This window comes from Trachemys scripta, chromosome 1 (assembly GCF_013100865.1).
Source record: "Trachemys scripta elegans isolate TJP31775 chromosome 1, CAS_Tse_1.0, whole genome shotgun sequence".
Classification (NCBI taxonomy): Eukaryota; Metazoa; Chordata; order Testudines; family Emydidae; genus Trachemys; species Trachemys scripta.
In genome coordinates, this window is record NC_048298.1 from 202,348,858 (window position 1) to 202,368,735 (window position 19,878).

Below are 19,878 nucleotides of genomic sequence, written 5' to 3' on the forward strand. Positions count from 1 at the left end.
GGTAACCAGCTCTCTGTGGAAAAAGAAGTGGTTCAGGACTATTTAGAAAAGCTGGACGAGCACAAGTCCATGGGGCCGGATGCGCTGCATCCGAGGGTGCTAAAGGAGTTGGCGGGTGTGATTGAAGAGCCATTGGCCGTTATCTTTGAAAACTCATGGTGATTGGGGGAGGTCCTGGATGATTGGAAAAAGGCTAATGTAGTGCCCATTTTTTAAAAAGAGGAAGAAAGAGGATCCGGGGAACTACAGGCCAGTCAGCTTCACCTCAATCCCTGGAAAAATCATGGAGCAGGTCCTCAAGGAATCAGTTTTGAAGCACTTGGAGGAGAGAAAGGTGATCAAGAACAGTCAACATGTATTCACCAAGGGGAATTCGTGCCTGACTACCCTAATTGCCTTCTATGATGAGATAACTAGCTCTGTGGATGAGGGGAAAGCAGTGGACATGTTATTCCTTGACTTTAGCAAAGCTTTTGATACGGTCTCCCACAGTATTCTTGCCGTCAAGTTAAAGAAGTATGGGCTTGATGAATGGACTATAAGGTGGATAGAAAGCTGGCTAAATCATCGTGCTCAACGTGTAGTGATCAATGACTCCGTGTCTAGTTGGCAGCCAGTATCAAATAGAGTAGAGTATCAAGTAGAGGGCCCCAGGGGTCGGTCCTGGGGCCAGTTTTGTTCAATATCTTCATTAATGATCTGGTGGATGGCGTTGATTGCACCCTCAGCAAATTTGCAATTGAGACTAAACTGGGGGGAGTGGTAGATACGCTGGAGGGTAGGGATAGGATACAGAGGGACCTAGACAAATTGGAGGATTGGGCCAAAAGAAATTTGATGAGGTTCCACACGGACAAGTGCAGAGTCCTGCATTTAGTATGGAAGAATCCCATGCACTGCTACAGACTAGGGACTGAGTGGCTAGGCAGCAGTTCTGCAGAAAAGGACCTAGGGGTTACAGTGGACGAGAAGCTGGATATGAGTCAACAGTGTGCCCTTGTTGACAAGAAGGCTAATGGCATTTTGGGCTGTATAAGTAGGAGCATTGCCAGCAGATTGAGGGATGTAATCATTGTCCTCTATTTGGCATTGTGAGGCCTCATCTAGAGTACAGTGTCCAGTTTTTGGCCCCACATGTGGAAAAATTGGAAAGAGTCCAGAGGAGGGCAACAAAAATTATTAGGGGGCTGGAGCACACTTATGAGAAGAGGCTGAGGGAACTGGGATTATTTAGTCTGCAGAAGAGAAGAATGAGGGGGATTTGATAGCTGCTTTCAACTACCTGAAAGGGGCTTCCAAAGAGGATGGATCTAGACTGTTCTCAGTGGTAGCAGATGACAGAACAAGGGTGCTTTTCTGTCACCCTCCAGTCCATCTACAATGTCGCTGCCAGACTCCTCTTCCTTGCCACTCCAGCTCCATCATCACCTTCTTTTAGTCCCTTTCCTGGCTTCTCATTTTCATCCAAAAGTATCTTAAACTCTTTGTGTTTGCTCCAGCCCATATCTCATTTTGGTTGCATGTTACTCTCCTTTTTAGACTCTCATAAGTGCCTCCATGTATCTCCCATGCTGCCCTTACAGCTACTTTTTTTCTTCCTGATATTGTTTGCTATGCAACTTCCCTGACCTCTTCAAATCCCTCCTCAAAATTTATTTATTTATTAGCAGTCCCACAAACAATGATCCGCTAATTCCCTATAAACTATTTTAAAATGTGTTTCAGATGTTCTCTCCAACTCCTTTGCTCATGTTATCTTTTTACTTGAATTTCTGAGGTGCAATGAGATGTATTTAAAGTAGGTGGTGTATTTTCTTTATTCAGCTGATGGACTTTTGTGCACAGGTGAAGTGTGGATACATTTGTTCCTTTATTCACACGGATTGTGATTTGATTTTGTTTTAATATCTTTTAAAACACCTAGACCCTGGGATAGGCATTTTTTAAGTAGATAAAATCTAAATGACTATATATAGAATAGCGAGCCAAGGCGGGTTAGGTAATATCTTTTACTAGACCAACTTCTGTTGGTGACACAGACAAGCTTTTGAGCTACACCATGCTTTTCTTCAGGTATGAGAAAGGTAAATAGGGTATATCTACACACAATTAAAAACCCGCAGCTGGCCCGATGTCAGCTGACTCGGGCTCATAGGACTTGGGCTAAGGGGTATTTAACTGCGGTGTAGATGTTTGGGCTTGGGTCAGCCTGGGCTCTAGTACCCTGTGAGGTGGGAGAATTTCCAGAGCTCAGGCTGCAGCCCAACCTGGAACATCTACATTGCAATTAATGGTCCCTTAACCTGAGCCCCGTGAACCCAGGTCAGCTAGTATGGGTCAGCTGCAGGTGTCTAATGGCAGGGTAGGCATACCCTCAGAGTGTCAGGGCTAAATACAAGCTGGAACAGATGGTTTAGCGTAAATAGTTAACACGTATTGTAAGAGACGAGTCAAAGTGAAGTGGCCTGGTCACACCTCTGCAGTCATAGCACTGAAAGGGGGAAGGGGGAGTAGGAAGGGTTAGTGGTTTACAGATTATTGTAATAAGCCTTAGATACAGTGTCTTTATTAAAACTGTGATTTTTAGAGTCTAGAGAAGTTATGAATTTTAGCTCCCAAACTTATCTCTAGAAGGTGTTGGGCAGGTTTCCTTTGAGGATGAGGACTGAAGTGTCAGATATAGAGAGCTCACTTTGTGAAAAGTGTTCACCTGCAGGTGATACAGTGTTTTTGTCTTTTATCATTTTTTCTGTGTGCATTCATTTGGGACATTGTGATTGTCTGTTTTCACCCATAGTTGTTGTTGGAGCATTTAGTGCACTGGATGAGATACACCACATATTGTGATAGGCATGTATAGGACCCATGGATCTTGAAAGGTATGTTGTGAGGGTATTGATCTTCATAGCAGTGGAGATATGTCTGCAGGTTTTGCATCTATTATTATGGCAGGGTCTGGTACAACTTTGAGCTGGTGGATCCTGGTTTGAGGGGAGCTTGCTTCTGATCATGAACTTGAAAAGATTGTAAATTCTAAGTATTAAAGAAGAGCTTTCAGAATATGGCTCAGACCATCAGCAAGCAAGAATTTCCATCATTTGAAAATATGTCCTACCCATATTCCTTTTTCATAGAAAACATTATTTACAACATATTTTCACTATACTGTAAGTTGATGTTGGTACTTAATGCTGTGAGAGTCTAGACTGAGAAAACTGCTATTATGTAGTGCCATTTTCTGATGGGTTTAACACTTTTTGATGTGATCATGCCGACATCTTCTGCACTGCTTGCCAGTTTTGAAAGACAATAAAACACATGAACATTTAATAATATAGAAAGTAAAAATGAAATAGGTCTCTATTTAAAACAAATAAACAGGAGAACATCATCATACTGGGCTGCTAAATGTCTTTACTTGACATAAAATGTAAACCAGGGTGTAATTTTGTTCCTAGAAGGATGAGAACAGTTGATCAAATAAGAGGTGAAATTGAAGAAAAAACAGAAAGCATTACCAAGAGGTGCCCCATAAAAGAACTCACCAGAAAGACAGACAGGCTGCGTGTTGAGTTCCTTATCTCTTCTTTAAGTTTAGTAGTCAAAGAGGTTTTTGCATTTATCTTTGCAGCTGAATGAGTTCAATTTCACTCAGATTAGGACAGAAATTTCAGAACAGCAGGTTAATCCTTCCTGCCTTCATGGGTAACTGAGCAAACAGACCCATATCAGCGTGGCCAAGTGTAAAATTGTAATTCCAGAGATTAATGTTGTCTTTTCTGTTTGCTTTGAACTTGACCTCCATGTCTCTCTTATTTTATTTATATATTTATTTATTTATATTTGTTAACAGCTTCTGTCCAGGGTCCCTGGGAGAGGGCAATCTCACCAAACAAAGTGCCCTACTATATCAAGTAAGTATAAATAATATTGATGATGGCTATTTAGTAGTCTCATATATGTATGATAGTTAATTATTTCTTCAATTTGTCCCTATACAATTCTTGTGTTGTTTCAGTGGGAAGGACAAAAGTAGTGAAATATGCAATAAAATGTCATGCAAACATGCTGGTGCTCTGGGGAGCTTCCTTAAAAGAAAAAAAAACAGCAGATAGTTTTTGAGTTGTGATAAAGCAGAGTGCCTTTCATGACATTGCAGCAGTCACCTGAAAACTCCAGTAAAGCTGTGGACCACATGGTTCATACTTGATTCCTTTATATCTGTTCCTTTCTCCATCAACAGTGAGAAAGGGAGGTTTTGCACTACCCCACAAGCCAGTCAGAATTTTGGTGAATGATTTGATGTTGAAAGCAGCCACGTATGGTGCAATTGAGAAATCTGCAGCTTTAGCATCATTGTCCTTTTTCTTTAACTGATCTTTTTAAAACTATCAATTGTCCATTATCCTGTGAGCACCTTTAGCAACATTGTTTGGCAGAATCTGTTGTTGAAGGACAACAAGGGAGAAATTAATATTAAAAATAGGCACAGAATAACAAACTAAGAGGAAACTTTAAAAACCCAGGAGGAGATCACTTTTTCGTGCCTCGGGTTATCCCACTACACAACAAAAATAAGGGTGAATAAATTACTCCTAGTGCTCTAGTTTTTCCATGTTCCTAACATGAGCTGTGAGCTGTTTCTTCACTACAGCCTGGAAAAATAAATGCTGCAGTACATAGGATGAAGTTGCTGTGTTAACAGAGCCTGCAGTGCAAATGACTAAAACTTAAGTGTCTGTATTTGGGTTACAGTGATCCATGTTACACTGCACCATCTGTTACAATAATGAATGCCCTCTACAAAAGACAGAACCTAAATTCTTCAGGATGGCCACCTGATTGCTATGGCACTCCAGTCCTGAATTTTGTAGCAAAATATAATTTCTGTGGCAGCTTCAAAATTGAGGTTTTATTGAATTAAATGTAAAAATGAATAACAGTCAGAACTAGAGTATTCCCTAGTATTATTTATTTTTATATTAATTTAGTTTGCTGCTGCCCCAAATTTTAAATTTGCTGCAGACATTTACATTGTCAACGAATAATTAAATTGAATGGGGGAAAGCTAGAAGTTTTGACACGTGAGTCGGGGTGTTTTGGCATCAACTGCGAGAGGGAGTTTGGGGTTTTGGCACCCCTGTCACAGCTGAGGCACTGGGGAAAGGGATACATCTCCTTTTCACTCGCCCTTGAGGTGACTTGACATTTTGGTTGGAGAAGCTTTAATTCTTAATATCTCACCATAGCAATTCTTCATGGCAGCCAAGAGCCCACTGCATCTCTCAATCATTATACCTGTCACTTCTTCCAACAGCAGTAGATGTACACACTAGCTGAATGTTAATGCTAAAATGATCAACAGCAAAATAAACATTTTATTTTGTCCTTCTTAGTTTTCAGAGTCAGTGCCCCATTACAGCTATTGTTTCAGGCTATTCACAGACCCAGGAAAAACATACTTCATATGCTTCCATTTGGTTCACTCAGGGAAGGTTATCTTCACAACCATAAGGGCTGGTAACATAACTTCTATAATGAAAGCTTACATTCTGTAGCATGTTGTACAGGAGCACCCTGTAGCTGACCTAGCAATCGGATATCTGAGGTATTTGTTAAACCTAGTGACTTCCCTGTTCCATCTGCTCCCTGCTCCAGCTTTAAGACTACCCCCAGTGATTTAAATGTTTCTCTTTCCATTTCTCCTTTATTCCCCTCATTTAGCTAGCATTTCATATTTGTCATAGCAAAGCTGCCTGTTATTCTTAGCCTTTTCAACCTTTAAACAATGTTTATTTAGCCATCCATTTTTTTCATCCGTTGAATTATTACTTTCTTGCTTATCTTTAATTGTTACAAGAGTTGCCATAAAGGTGTAACAGAAGGGTAAATATCATGCCTGGCCGTTTTCTTAATGTTTATGTAATTTTCCTTTCTACCTTCAACATAGAGTACTCAGGGCACATATGAGAGCATCCTTTGCTAACTGAATTTCCTGCATACGTTACTGGTTTTGTGTTTTATCAATTTCCTTCTTGATATTTACCTGTTTTAATTCATCAATTTCACATTTGAAATGTCACAGCATTTGATGAGTCCATAAATCAGGCAACACTTAATACTAAATCCTCAGCAGTAACATTCCAGACTTCTTAGTGTTAGGTCACTCCAAGCCCTTTGAAATTGATAGTTAAAACTTCATTTTTAAACAGTTGATTAGTCTGTAGCAACCAGCCACCACTAAAGTTCCTGAAGTACTGTACATTTTTTAATATTTTATCTCCCTTGGGCCTTATTCCTGCCAGCGTCTCTTTTACCTTATTTCAGTACAGCTTTCATTGCTACTGAAAATATAATCGCCAACAATGTACAACCTGTTACAACTGCTTTTCCTACTCTATGCCATTTTGTAGTTTCTTGGCCTACTGTCAACCTCATGAAAATTGCAATATAATGGCCTTTTACCAGCTGCTGCATTCTGTTAGGATTTCTTTCACCTTTTTATGTGGTTAGTCCCATATGGATAGGCCAAACTGAGCCAACAGTTAACACTCACCTTGCTTGCTTCCCTAATGAGTTGAGAAATCATATTTCTGTATGCCAGGCTACCAAAGGTGCCTTGGATTCTAAAGTAGCAAACGGATTTTTCTCACTGCCTACTGAACACCTGGCTGTATGATGGGCTATCAAGGAAAAAAAAATTACATCTGCACGTTGCTATGTGAAATCTTTCTAAACTACACTTCATCTAACCCGCTTTTTTTCCATCATCAGCCTTTTTCTCATTATGCTGATGACCTTCCTGTTCTTCACATCAACCAAAAAAGTTACTATGAAACCCTTAAGTACTCCAGAGATCACATCTTATTTTATACTGTATAATTTACAAGTAAACCCATTTTTCCTATGGTTAATACAGGCTTTAAAGGTTTACATTAGTTCAGAGTTGGGGAAAAGAAACCTGTAAGAAGACTGCTGTTTTGCCAGGCCTCTTGTCTAAGTGGCTGACCCTGCAATTGATCCGCTTTGGCAGATCAATGAGCCCTGATGTCAAAATCAAAAAGGCTTAGTGTACGTGCCAGGCCTTCCTGCATGGAGGCAGCTGTGGGATTGAAGGCTGCCACTAATAGGAAGCACCATTTCCAGAAAAAATGGGTTCATATAATATACCAGAAAAGTCTGGTGAGTGAGAGAGGCATCAGACAGTTAAGACACAGTGACACTTTAAAAATGTTTTAGGTTTTTATTTAAATCTCTTACTTTAGCTTTTATTAAGCAAAAAAGTGATTACCAAACATAAGAAATATAAACAGCGAATAAAAAAGTATACAAAGCAAGAAGCCTTTTGAAATGTATGTGCATGTACATATGAAATGAGTGCAGAGAAAAATGTCTTAAATTCTATGAACAGAATATAAAGAGAAAAAGAAGGTAAGAGGAGGAAGCCCACATTTGGAAAGGACATATTGAGGTGGTAAGGTTAAAATCATGTTACCCTTTTTTTTAACTGTTTACTATGCCATGAATGAAGGTTTTTCATATCCAAAGGCTGAAGGAAAAACAGCCACATGGGCGGTATATGCATAATGGAAAACTTCAGGTGTAGTTCTAGAATATTAATTTACTTTCCATATTTAATATATGATTTGCTGTTTTTAAATTAATTTTCTTAGTGGTAGTAATAATACACATTTTCACATTAATTTCTCCTTATATCTGTTTCTTAAAGTTATCAATGAAAGGAGTGAGCATACTGCATCAAATACTTTCATGTGGTCATTTAGGGTTAAATCTTTTATTCTTCTTCGAGTGCTGTCCCTGTGGGTGCTCCACTTCAGAGGTTGGTGTGTCCTGGCACTGTCAATCAGAGATTTATGGTAGCAGTGTGCAGTAGGCGTCTCACGGTACCGTTGGTGCCGTGTCTAGAGTGCGCACGACCCGAGCCCTCTAGTTCCTTGTCAACCATTCTCGTCTGAAGACGGAGATCTGGGACAGTGTTCATCACTCTTCCCCAAACTTTAGAAATAATAGTTTAAATAGTTAGTTAGTCATATAGAAAGTTGTTGTTTTACTACCCAAGTTGGGTTTTTACTACCCAAAAAAACCGAACAAAAAACCACTTTATTTTTCTCTGGTTTACTCTCCCCGCACTGGGGACAGTTAACTGTTAAGATGCTTGGCTCCCCAGGCTTCAAGCGATGCGGCTCCTGCCATGAAGCAATGCCTGTTTCTGACAGGCAGTCCTTGCGTGTACGTTGTCTCGGTGAGGCGCATATTCCACAAAAATGCTCCCACTGTAACAATCTGAAGGTGAGACCCAGGCGTGACCGGGATCTCAGACTAAAAATGAACTTGATGGAGAAATCTCTTCAACCAAAAATGTACCCACAGACCATCTTGCCAGGCACCCCCAGTCACGGACAGGAGACATGCCTTCCTCTAAAAGACCGAGGAAGAGGGCAAGACGTTTTCGCAGAGAGCACCGCAGAAACAATGGTGGTCTCCTGCCAGGTCGCTACCCCTGATGCCGACATACTCGGGTGAGCACTTATGACACTCCAGGTACCTCCGGCACTGCCGAGTCCCAACCGAAGGAGACGGAGTTGAGGCACAGATGGAGACATGCCTCCTCCATGGCACCAACCTCACCCACGAGGGACTCATTACTGAGTGCTTCCTCAGGCAACATGCAGGGGCGCTGGAACAATTTGTATAGTGGGGGTGCTGAGAGCCACTGAACCAAACTGTAAACCCTGTATATAATGGAAATCGCTTCAAGCAAAGGGGTGCTGCAGCACCCCCTACCCCCTAGTTCCAGCACCTATGGCAACATGCCTCCACCTCCAGGACCGACATCGCAGTCAGCACCAGCAGAGAAAGCAAAATTGGCACCGATCGCGCTGGCTAACCCACCACAACATCTGTCAGCACTGGCATCTGCACCATCAAGAGCAACCCCATAGGCACCGACGGTACAGACAACAGAAATTCCACAGAATGTACTGCAACAGAGAGACTTGGTAATCTCTTTGGCACTGCAGTCCCCCTTGTTCGGTATCGAGGGCTCTCCCGAACATTCCTAATGTGGGGATCCACATACTTTTCAGGCAGCCTTACAGTCATCTAGTGAAGATGATGGTACAAGGACCAGGCACTTTCTCACAACACCGCTCATCATCACCGACCGAACAAAGACCACCTTGGAGCCATATGGGGCCCAAACACTATTACAACCAGACAGCTCAACTGTGGTATGGACCACCATGGATGTACCCACCGATAGCCTTCCCAATGCAATGGGGACATTGGGAACCCTGTTCAGCTTACAGAGGCTCCCACTCCAGGACACCCAGGGCTCATAGAGGTTAGCTGAGGTCTAATCCCATATCCCCAACCCGCAGCCAATGGAGGCTCAGGACATTGAGGATGACAATGAAACAGGCACAGATATAGAAGCTATATCTCCTGCTCACAATTTTTCCTTCTTTCCATATGAAGCAAACATGCCACCCCTGCCTACCTCCGCTGATGACTTCAAACAGTTCCAGGAACTGTTTAAGTGGGTCGCCCAAATCCAGGATATCCCATTGGAGGAAGTTCAGACAAATCAACACAAACTGGTACAAATACTACCACCTTCCTCTGCTTCCAAGATCACTTTGCCCATCAACAATATGATTCTGGAACTGACAGAGACAGTTTGGCAGACCCCGGCTTTGATTCCACCGACTTGCAAAAGGGTGGATAGGAAGAACTATGTCCCCTCCAAAGGTTCCTCTTCTCCCACCCACCTCCCAACTCCTTGGTCGTCGATGCCGCTAATCAGCATGGCAAGCAACAAGAGTTTCGATCGACCCCACAAGAGGCTCAATCTCTTCGGGTGAAAAGTTTACTCTTCAGCAACATTACAATTCAGAGTCACCAATTATTCTGCTCTGTTAGCAAAATATGATTATGGTAACTAGGGGAAATTGAGCTCTTACACTGAGAAGCTTCGAGAGGAGAAACAAGCACAATTCAAGGTCATTCTAAATGAGGACCAATTTGTCGCTCTCACAGCCCTCCAAGCATCCTTGGATGTAGCTGACACGGCAGCCAGAACCATGGCCATGGCCTTAGTGATGCACCAGGCATCCTGGTTGCAATTCTATGGCATTCCCAGAGAACTCCAAACCAAGGTCAAAGATCTACTCTTTGACCAAGAGAAATTGTTCTCGACCAAGATGGATGAGGTGCTCAATTCCATGAAGGATTCTTGATCCACCCTTTGCACTTTGGGGATCTATACTCCACTGGCGAAGAGAAGATGATACCAACCTTATCACAGAGCCAGGATTCCTCTTCCAACTGACAACAACAGTGGCAATACAAGAACCAATGACAACGCCAACAATCGCAGCGACGGAAAGCACCTCAATCTCAACCATGGACTTCTCAGTTGGCTCCACCAAAGCCACAATTTTGAAGTTTTGGTCGAGTGTCTGGACAATGTCTCTCACCAGGCACTGCTTTCACTCAATCCGTCCCCATGCTTTGGTCACTACCTTCACCCATTCTACCACATCTGGGCATCAATAACCCCGGACCAATGGGTGTTAGAGATCGTACAATCATGATATACCATCCCCTTTACTTCTCAACAACCTACCCTATCATCCTCCCTGGCACTCTTCAGTGACCCTTCTCATGAGCACCTGTTACAACAAGAAGTCAATCATCTTCTACAACTAGGTGCTGTGGAATGAGTACCTTTACAATACAGGGGGAAGGGTTTCTACTCCTACTACTCCTTGACCCAGAAGAAGAATTGGGGATGGAGACCTATCTTGTATCTTAGGAAACTCAACCTATCTTGTATCTTAGGAAACTCAAAAGTTCAATATGGTGACACTGTGCATGATACTTCCAGCATTGCAAAAGGGGCACTGGTTTTCAGCCTCAACCTCCAAGATGCTTATTACCATACATCCCACTCATAGGAAATTCCTGTGATTCACAGTACGACATGAACACTTCCAGTACAGAGTACTACCATTTGGCCTATCCACGGAACCAAGAGTTTTCTCCAAAACCCTAGTGGTAGTAGCAACACATCTACGCAAACAGGGAATAATGATTTTTCCCTTACCTGGACAATTGCCTTCTCAAAGGCCCTACTCAACACACAGTCCAGATGATGATCACACTATTCAGGGATCTAGAACTACAGATAAATGAACAAAAATCCACTTAGATCCCTGCCCAACAACTGGACTTCATCAGGGCACACCGCAACGGCATAGAAGCCAAGGCATCCCTGCCCCTGAACAGATTCACAACTCTGACAAACCTTATATCAGAAGTGAGAGTCAGCACCCAAAATCCAGCTCATAATGTCCTGCAACTGCTAGGACACATGGCAGCCACAACGTTCATGGTACGACATGCAAGACTACCTATGCGCTGCCTACAGGGCTGGTTGAACTCAGTTCACATACCCAGCAAGCACTGCCTGCAGAAATGATTTACAGTACCACCTCATGTCCTGGATACTCTACACTGGTGGACAAGACCAGAAAATGTATGCACGGGCATCCCATTCCAACAGGAACCCCCATCAATAGAAATCACGACAGACGCTTCGCTGCTAGGTTGGCACACCCACATGCATCAGCACACAGTTCAAGACAAATGGTCTCTTGCAGAGACTCAGCTACACGTCAATCTACTAGAGCTACATGCAGTCTGCAATGCCTACAGACACTTCCTACCTCATATAAAAGAACTAATCCATTCATATCCATGACTGACAACATTGCCTGCATGTTTTACATCAACCTCCAAGGAGGTGCTTAATCACATTAGCTATGCACTGAAGCCATGAAACTGTGGAACTAGTGCAAACACCACAACATAAAGATTTCGGCCTCCTACTTTCCTGGCTTTCAGAACACGGACATGCTAAGCAGGTACTTCTCTCGAGACCACAAATGGGAAATGAATGGGGCAGTCCTGCTATCCATATTCTGCCAGTGGGGCTCTCCCCTCATTGACTTGTTCGCATCTCCAACAATTCGCAGATGCGCAATGTTTTGCTGAGAGCAGGAATGGGACCCCTGTCACAGGGGGACGTCTTTTTCATCACAAGGGATGCACAATTCATGTACGCTTTCCCACCGATTCCACTGATATCACGCATGATTCACAAGGTACGAACAGACAAGGCCAAAGTTATCCTCATAGTCCCTATATGGCCCACATAAGCATGGTACCCCTACCTGATGCGCATGACAATATGTGCCCCTTGTCATCTGGACCTACTATCTCAGAACACTCTTCACCTGAATCCAGAGAAACTTCACCTACAAGCATGGCTCCTGCATAGTTTCATCATGGCAAACTAGGCTGCTCGGAACAAGTTAAACACCTATTACTAAACAGCAGGAAGGTGACCATGTGTAATACCTTCAAAAATGGAAGATATTTTCCACCTGGTGTCAAGGAAAACATGTGACAGCCCCCACAACACCACTACCATTAGTGTTGGATTACCTACTGGAGCTGAAATGCTCGGGTTTAGCAATGAGTTTGATCAAAGTCCATCTTGTGGCCATTACTGCATTTCATCATGAGATCAACAGATCCTCAATCTTCGCACACCCAATTACGAGACACTTCCTCACGGGTTTCCAGAACATCTACCCAGAAGATCACCAACCTACCCTGGCCGGGGACCTCAATCTGAGGTTGCAATGCCCCACCAGACCACTACTTGAACCCTTAGCCACCTGGTCCCTGCAACATTTATCCATGAAAGTGGCATTTCTGATCACTATTAGTTCCGCCAGATGGGTGAGTGAGATTGGGGCACTCACGGCCCACCCTCCCTACACAATATTCTTCAAAGACAAGGTCACGCTGCATCTGCACCCAAAATTCTCACTGAAGGTAACATCAGCCTTTCATATGAGCCAACTAATCCATCTGCCCACATTCTATCCCAAGCCTCACGGGACTCCAACAGAAGCCGTCTTACATACATTGGATGTTAGGCATGCGTAAGCATTTTACCTTGACATGACCAAACCTTTCCAGAAATCCCCTAGACTCTTTGTTTCTACTACCGAGCATTCAAAAGACTGCACAGTAACTACTCAGAGACTGTCTAAATGGATCTCCATATGCATGCAACAGTGCCATCATATTCAGAACATGGACTCTCCTGCACACACTAGAGTGCATTCTACATGATCAGTTTCAACCTTGATAGTGTTCCTAAACAATATTCCAGTATTAGAGATTTGCAGGGCAGTCACTTGGGCCTCTGTCAACAATTTACTGACCACTATGCAATCACTCAAGACTCCAGGGCTGATGCCATAGTTGGCCTAACCTTACTTACCTCTATGACTCATATGAACCCGAAGTCCCTCCTACCTTCCGAGGGGTACTGCTCTAGAATCATCTGAAGTGGAGCACCCACAGGAGCAGAACTCGAAGAAGAGAAAGTTACTCACCTTGTGCAGTAACTGAGGTTCTTCAAGATGTGTATCCCTGTGGGTGCTCCACTGCCCGCCCTCCTCCCCTCTACCAATGACACCTCAAGATGACTACTGCCCATGCGTGAACTGCGTGGACACTGTTACCATAAATCTTCGATCAATGGCTCCGGGATGCACTGACACCTGACATGGAGCACCCACAGGGACACACATCTCGAAGAACCTCAGTTACTGCACAAGGTGAGTAACCTTCTCTTCCAGTGCATAGCTCAAGTAACGCAGGGGAGATACCAAGGATACACTCACACATCTTAAACCACAGATTTAATTGATAGACAAGCTGCTCCATAACTGTTTCTGAGGGACTGCAGTGACTACTGGTAGATATTATGACCCACCTACATTCAGAAAAGAATGACCACTAGATGTATCTAGGCCAGGGGTCGGCAACGTTTGGCACGTGGCTCACCAGGGTAAGCACCCTGGTGGGCCGGGCCAGTTTATTTACCTGCTGACGCAGCACGTTTGGCCGATCGCGGCTCTCACTCGCCGCGGTTCACTGTCCCGGGCCAATGGGGGCAGCGGGAAGTGGCACGGGCAAGGGATGTGCTGGCCGCCACTTTCTGTCGCCCCCGTTGGCCCGAGACAGCGAACCACAGCCAGTGGGGGCCGCAGTCGGCTGAACCTACCATGTCAGCAGGTAAATAAACTGGCCCGGCCCACTAGGGTGCTTACCCTGGCGAGCCGCATGCCAAACATTGCCAACCCCTGATTTAGGCATTGGTCCAGCTCTTCCTTTGGCCCTCATTGTGGGGCACAGGGAAAAACTGAGGAGCTATACTTTTTTCATCTTCACATATTCTTGCCATATGGTTTTACACTGTGCACATTGAAACCATGCCAGTTACACAGCCTTTTACAGGCATGTAATGAGGAGAAGGATTTAGCCCTTAAATCTGGAACATACCTTCCCTAAAGCAGCTAATGTAGACCCAGAAGTCAGATGGTCCAGTGTATGCACCGTAGTTTTAGTAGCTGTGATTTCTTTTTTATATTAATCTCTGACTTATCCTTTCTTTGTACAACTGACTTCACAGTTAATCATGTCTGTCTGCTCATGCTCATGCGGTGCCTGTTCTTCCCTTAGCTATGAAATACTTACTAAGGAAATATTCCAAATTATTTCCCAGTCAAACTTTTTTTTAATTCAAATTGTAGCAGTTCAGTGAACTTTGTCTTCTTAAGGGAAATAACACCAGCTGGATTCTTAGGAGCATGGTTATGACTCCTTCAGAGGGTCCATATACAACTTTCCGTATAAATTAACTCTGTCTGTTAGTACTCTCCTAGATCTTCCACTCTTCCAGTGGTGTATCATCTCTATCTCTATCATCTTCTAACTTCATGTTTTTGTTAGTTGTAGGTTTCCTCAGTCTTTCCATACTCCCTCTCTGAGATATCGTAGGCTAATTTCTATAACTTGCCTGTTTGCTATCTTAATTTTTGATCACGCATGTTTAACTTCTCACAGTTTTAGTGCACAAAGAAACTGGGTATATCTACACGGCAATAAAACTCCTATGGCTGGCCAGTCAGCTGATTCAGGCTCCTGGGACTCAGACTGTGGGGCTATAAAATTGCAGTGTAGCAGGGCCGGCTCCAGGGTTTTTGCCGCCCGAAGCGGCAGAAAAAAAGAAAAAGCCGCTATCAGGATTGCGATCGGCGGCAGCTCCACTGTGCCGCTTTCTTCTTCAGCGGCAATTCAGCGGCAGGTCCTTCCCTCCGATAGGGACAGGGACCTTCCGCCGAATTGCTGACGAAGAGCCCGACGTGCCGCCCCTTCCCCTTGGCCGCCCCAAGCACCTGCTTGCTCAGCTGGTGCCTGGAGCCGGCCCTGTAGTATAGATATCTGGGCCCAGGCTGGGGCCCAGGCTCTGGGACTCCACGAGAGGGCAGGGTCCCTGAGCCTGAGCTCCAGCCCAAACTTGGATGTCTACACTGCGGTTGTATAGCCCTGCAGTCCTACCCCCATAAGCTTGAGTCAGCTGACACAGGCCAGCTGCAGGTGTTTTGTTGCAGTGTGGACATACCCTAAAAGTTTACCATTTTCAAATTAAAAAAGAAAGAAATGATTCTTTCACCTTTTTCAACCTGCTGAAAGGATGAATGGTTCTATCTGAATTATACTAACAGAATGTAAAGGAAGAAGTCAGTGTCTAGTAAAATCACTGGTAAAATAGGCAATATTGCTCAGACACGTGTAAATAGAGAGGTGGAGAGTTATAGCTATAAAATATTATATGTATGTAGTGAGTGGGATGGCTCGTTACCCACAAGCAGTGAAACCATGAATAAGTATTAAATCATCTTATATGAGTTTGAGTAAGCCTATATACCACACCACCATAAGTTCTATATGTGCCATATGTTGAACATAAAAAATACTTTTAAATATTTTTGAGATTTTCTTTTTAAATGTTCTCTTTTTAAAACACACAAGTACAGCTTTTTTCCCTATTCCTCTGCCTGAAAAGCTCATACCAGAAATTCAGCTGTACAGAACTCTGAGGAAGGGAAAAATATAACAGATGCATTTTTAAAACCTCTAAAATGAACTAAAATAGCTTTTGCATGTGTAAAAATATGATAACTTTGATGCAGTATCTCAGATTATTCTAGAGGTCGAATCATGTGTGGTTTGTCCCAATACAAAGCTGGGAATCATGCTTTCCACTGTTTAAAACCTCTTGTTTAGCTTTGCAAGAATGTGAAATTTTAGTCCTTAAACCCATCATTGGAATTATCATTGAATAAGGCCTGTTCTGCAGTTCAGACTAATATCATTATTTGGGGACAAAGGAGGAGACACTTTTAGTGACAGGTTGATTTGAAAACAAAACTGTACCTTTGCAGCTACATGGTTTGTACCACTAGAATTATTGAAGATGATTCAGTGGGTATAGAGCAGGCGAGAGAATCAAGGGATTTGCAGTTTATCAGACAGATATCTTCAGATATGTGGCATGTACCCCTCACACAGACTTAGCAGATGGCCAATCCAATCTCATGGGGAAGGAGCTGGCCAAGAAAGCTTTGATTCAGGTTCCTGACCCCACATCATAGGTGGCAGGAGGGCTGGCCAGACTCCAGAACCAACCCTGGAGGGTGGCTGGCAGGAGAAGTCAGACTAAGTGGGGAAGCAACTGGCCTTAAACACCTTCAGTCTATGACTTAATCGCTGCTGAGATGGCAGAAGGAGAAGGCTAACTTTGTGTTCTGAAGTTTGATCCAAGGATATGGTCAATAGTAGACTTTGCACTGGAACTACTCTGGCTTCACTCACTGGTAGAATAGATCAGTGTGCGCATTCTATCTCTATTCTATGCAAACTTTTTTACTGCTTGAGAAAGTCAGAATCCAACACTGATAGTGATATTTAAAGGGATATTTGTGGAGTTAACAAGCTATTTGCTCAATTCAGAATTTTCTTTCTTTAAAATAATGTAAATGTATTGCTTATTAAAGTAGGGTATGACAGCCCTGACAGCAGAATGGAAGCTTCCCTACTCAGCTGCATAGTACTTCACTGTCCTGATCTGTAATGGCCCTGCTATTTCAGTCTTCAGCCTTTAACTAGCACAGTATTGTGCCAAAGTGTGTATTAGTTTGATGATGTATAAAACATGTCCACTTAAGCTTTGTCCATCAAACTTATTTCCTTTTGTGACTTAAACAGGGGTTGATCCAGTGGTAAAAGGCCGTTAACCCAATTGCGTTAACCCAATATATCATCTCAGTTTTGTATAAAACAGAGTTTAGTTTTCTCCTTATGCAGGCTATTTTAGTTCCTGAGTAGAATTTCTAAAGATTCCCACTATTTTTGCTTATATTAACCTTCTCACTCATTTCATGAGGTCTTTTTATTGTAGCCACTAACCAGTAACAAAGGAGGTAATTCATGTGATGGTACTTCATCGCAGCTTGATAATAGACAATTGAAAGGGACAGGTAACTGTCACGGAGCATTCCCTTTTCGCTGGTGCATCGCCCCTCACAGTGATTGGCAGCTGGTGTAAATCACCATGGCTCTTTTGACTTACTTAGGGTACATCTATACTACAGGGGAGAGTCGATTTAAGATACGCAAATTCAGCTACGTGAATAGCGTAGCTGAATTCGACGTATTGCAGCCGACTTACCCCGCTGTGAGGACGGCGGCAAAATCGACTTCTGCCGCTTTTTGTCGGCGGCGCTTACTACCACCTCCGCTGGTGGAGTTAGAGCGCCGATTCGGGGATCGATTGTCGCGTCCCAACGGGACGCGATAAATCGATCCCCGGGAGGTCGATTTCTACCCGCCGATTCAGGCGGGTAGTATAGACCAGACCTGACACAATGCTGATTTACACCAGATGTTCATCTGGCTCAGGGTTCTCCCGGCTAGACCTGGGAAGGAGAGGCTGAGCCCATGCAGCAGATTATCTTTTATTCTGATTACTGTTACTGTTGTTTACATTTATTAATTAAATCTGCTCTGTGTATTTCCCAACTCATTTTCCAATAAATCAAAAAGTGTTAAAGTTATAAAAGCTAAATAATTTTCCAATTGATTTCCATGGAAATCTACTCTCTCCTCCCAACCACCACCACAAAAAAAAAAAAAAGAAAAAAAGGAAGCAATCTTAATCAAAAAGCCCCACCACTGATGAAAACTTATAAATTTCCATGGAAAACACAGTATATTATTAAACTTTACAGAGGCCAGTGATCATGCAGTGAGAGAATTTGTACAGTTGATACTTAAAATGTGTCTTTCTGGTGACATAGTTATTATTCTTGCATATATTTATATCATCAATGTCTTTCATGTCTTGTTTGCTCAATTTACTCATAAGCTGGTAAACATATTTTTTAAGTTCAGTCTAGCTTGTAAAAATCAAGCTGTATTATTTCTGCTTCGTGCATCATTATTTAGAAACCAGTAGTAAATGTGAGTGCAAAATTGCAGAAGAGGAAAGAGGATGAGGAATTTTTAATGTAATTAAAGGGAAAGTATGAAAATTTTAACCCAATTAAATCCAGTCCTCCTTTGGCTTGGGTGAAGGTTCAGGGAGCAATAAGTGAATTATTAATTTAGCACAATAATGTAAAAAGTGAATCTTTGATATTGCAGTATGAGACTGTTACCATACAGTTTTGGAGTTCAAATTAGGAAATCTTTTAACCATTTTACTTTCTATTATAGAGTTTAAACTGTTATTCATTATCAGTTGTATGTGATTTTTTTTTTTTTTGCTTGTACTTTGGATTTTACTTCAGTTGTTTAAACATGTAGTATAAAATGATTGACTGTTACATATCACAAAAAGGAAAAAAATTACCATGTCCAATATATTCTCGTTGAAGTAGAAGTAGATTTACACATGTAAAATGTAGCCCTATTTTATACAAGATACGCCAGATCTACCATAAAACTCCACTGTCATGTATTTAAAATAAGATTTTACAACTGGTCTTGATAGCTGCAAAGTTGTTATTGTATAGTTCAATCCAATATCATATCAATCATCTTTGTGTTTTAATGAGCAGGATTCAGAAATAGGAATTATATTTGAGTTCCACTGTAATACTTTGAACTTGAAATGATTAAACACATTAGGAAGAAAAAAAGAAAGATCTTATTGTCGGGGGGTGGGTTGTTTTTTTTTTTTTTTGTTGGTGGTGGTTTTTTTGAAGATCAGTTATACTCTTAATTTTGATTTGATAGACAAACAGAAGGTAGTTTCTGAAAATTATTCAGTGAGACCTTCCAGGAATGGGGAAGGAGTGGTTTTACATATTCTTCTCATGTAGGCCAGACATAATCCTCATGTTTCACCGGAAGATTGGCAGTTTCTCCAAGACGGCAAAATTTTTTCATTTGTCAAAGCCACTGTCTAGTCTTTGGTTCAGTCTTCTGTCTGCTATGCCACTAGTTCCATGAACTAACAATCATTAGTCCTCTGTTCTATTTGGTGAACATTTCATGTGTTCTCCATCCTAATAATAGGATCAGCATTACTTCTAGGCTCAGCATACCTACCATCTCATTATCTCCATAATGATCATATCAATCTAGTCTAAGAAAGTTTTGTATTTTTGCACTACTAATAATGGTGTGTCCCTTATGGAAAAAGTCCTATCTATTTTAATATGGATAAAACTACAGAGTTCTGTAAAAAGGTAATGGCCCATATATATACGACCCAATATTCAAATCCAGTTATAATATGTTAAGAACTTTCATTCAAGATGGTTTTTTTCACAAGCTTAATTGTTCCCTCACGAATTTAAAAGTTGTATTTGTATCATCATTTGTGCCATTAAGTACAAATGTTACTAGTCTTGAATATTCTAG

The 19,878-nt window shown here is 42.3% G+C and overlaps 1 protein-coding gene across 13 annotated transcripts in view; it reads left to right on the plus strand.

Annotated features, from left to right (window-relative positions):
- Positions 1-19,878, plus strand: part of DMD (dystrophin) — a 1,855,422-nt gene that overhangs the window by 1,691,016 nt on the left and 144,528 nt on the right. For all 13 annotated transcript variants that reach the window (XM_034754682.1, XM_034754655.1, XM_034754674.1 and 10 more), the window contains one exon: positions 3,854-3,914. In XM_034754682.1, the coding sequence (XP_034610573.1) occupies positions 3,854-3,914 (61 nt within the window). The remainder of the gene's footprint in view (positions 1-3,853; positions 3,915-19,878) is intronic.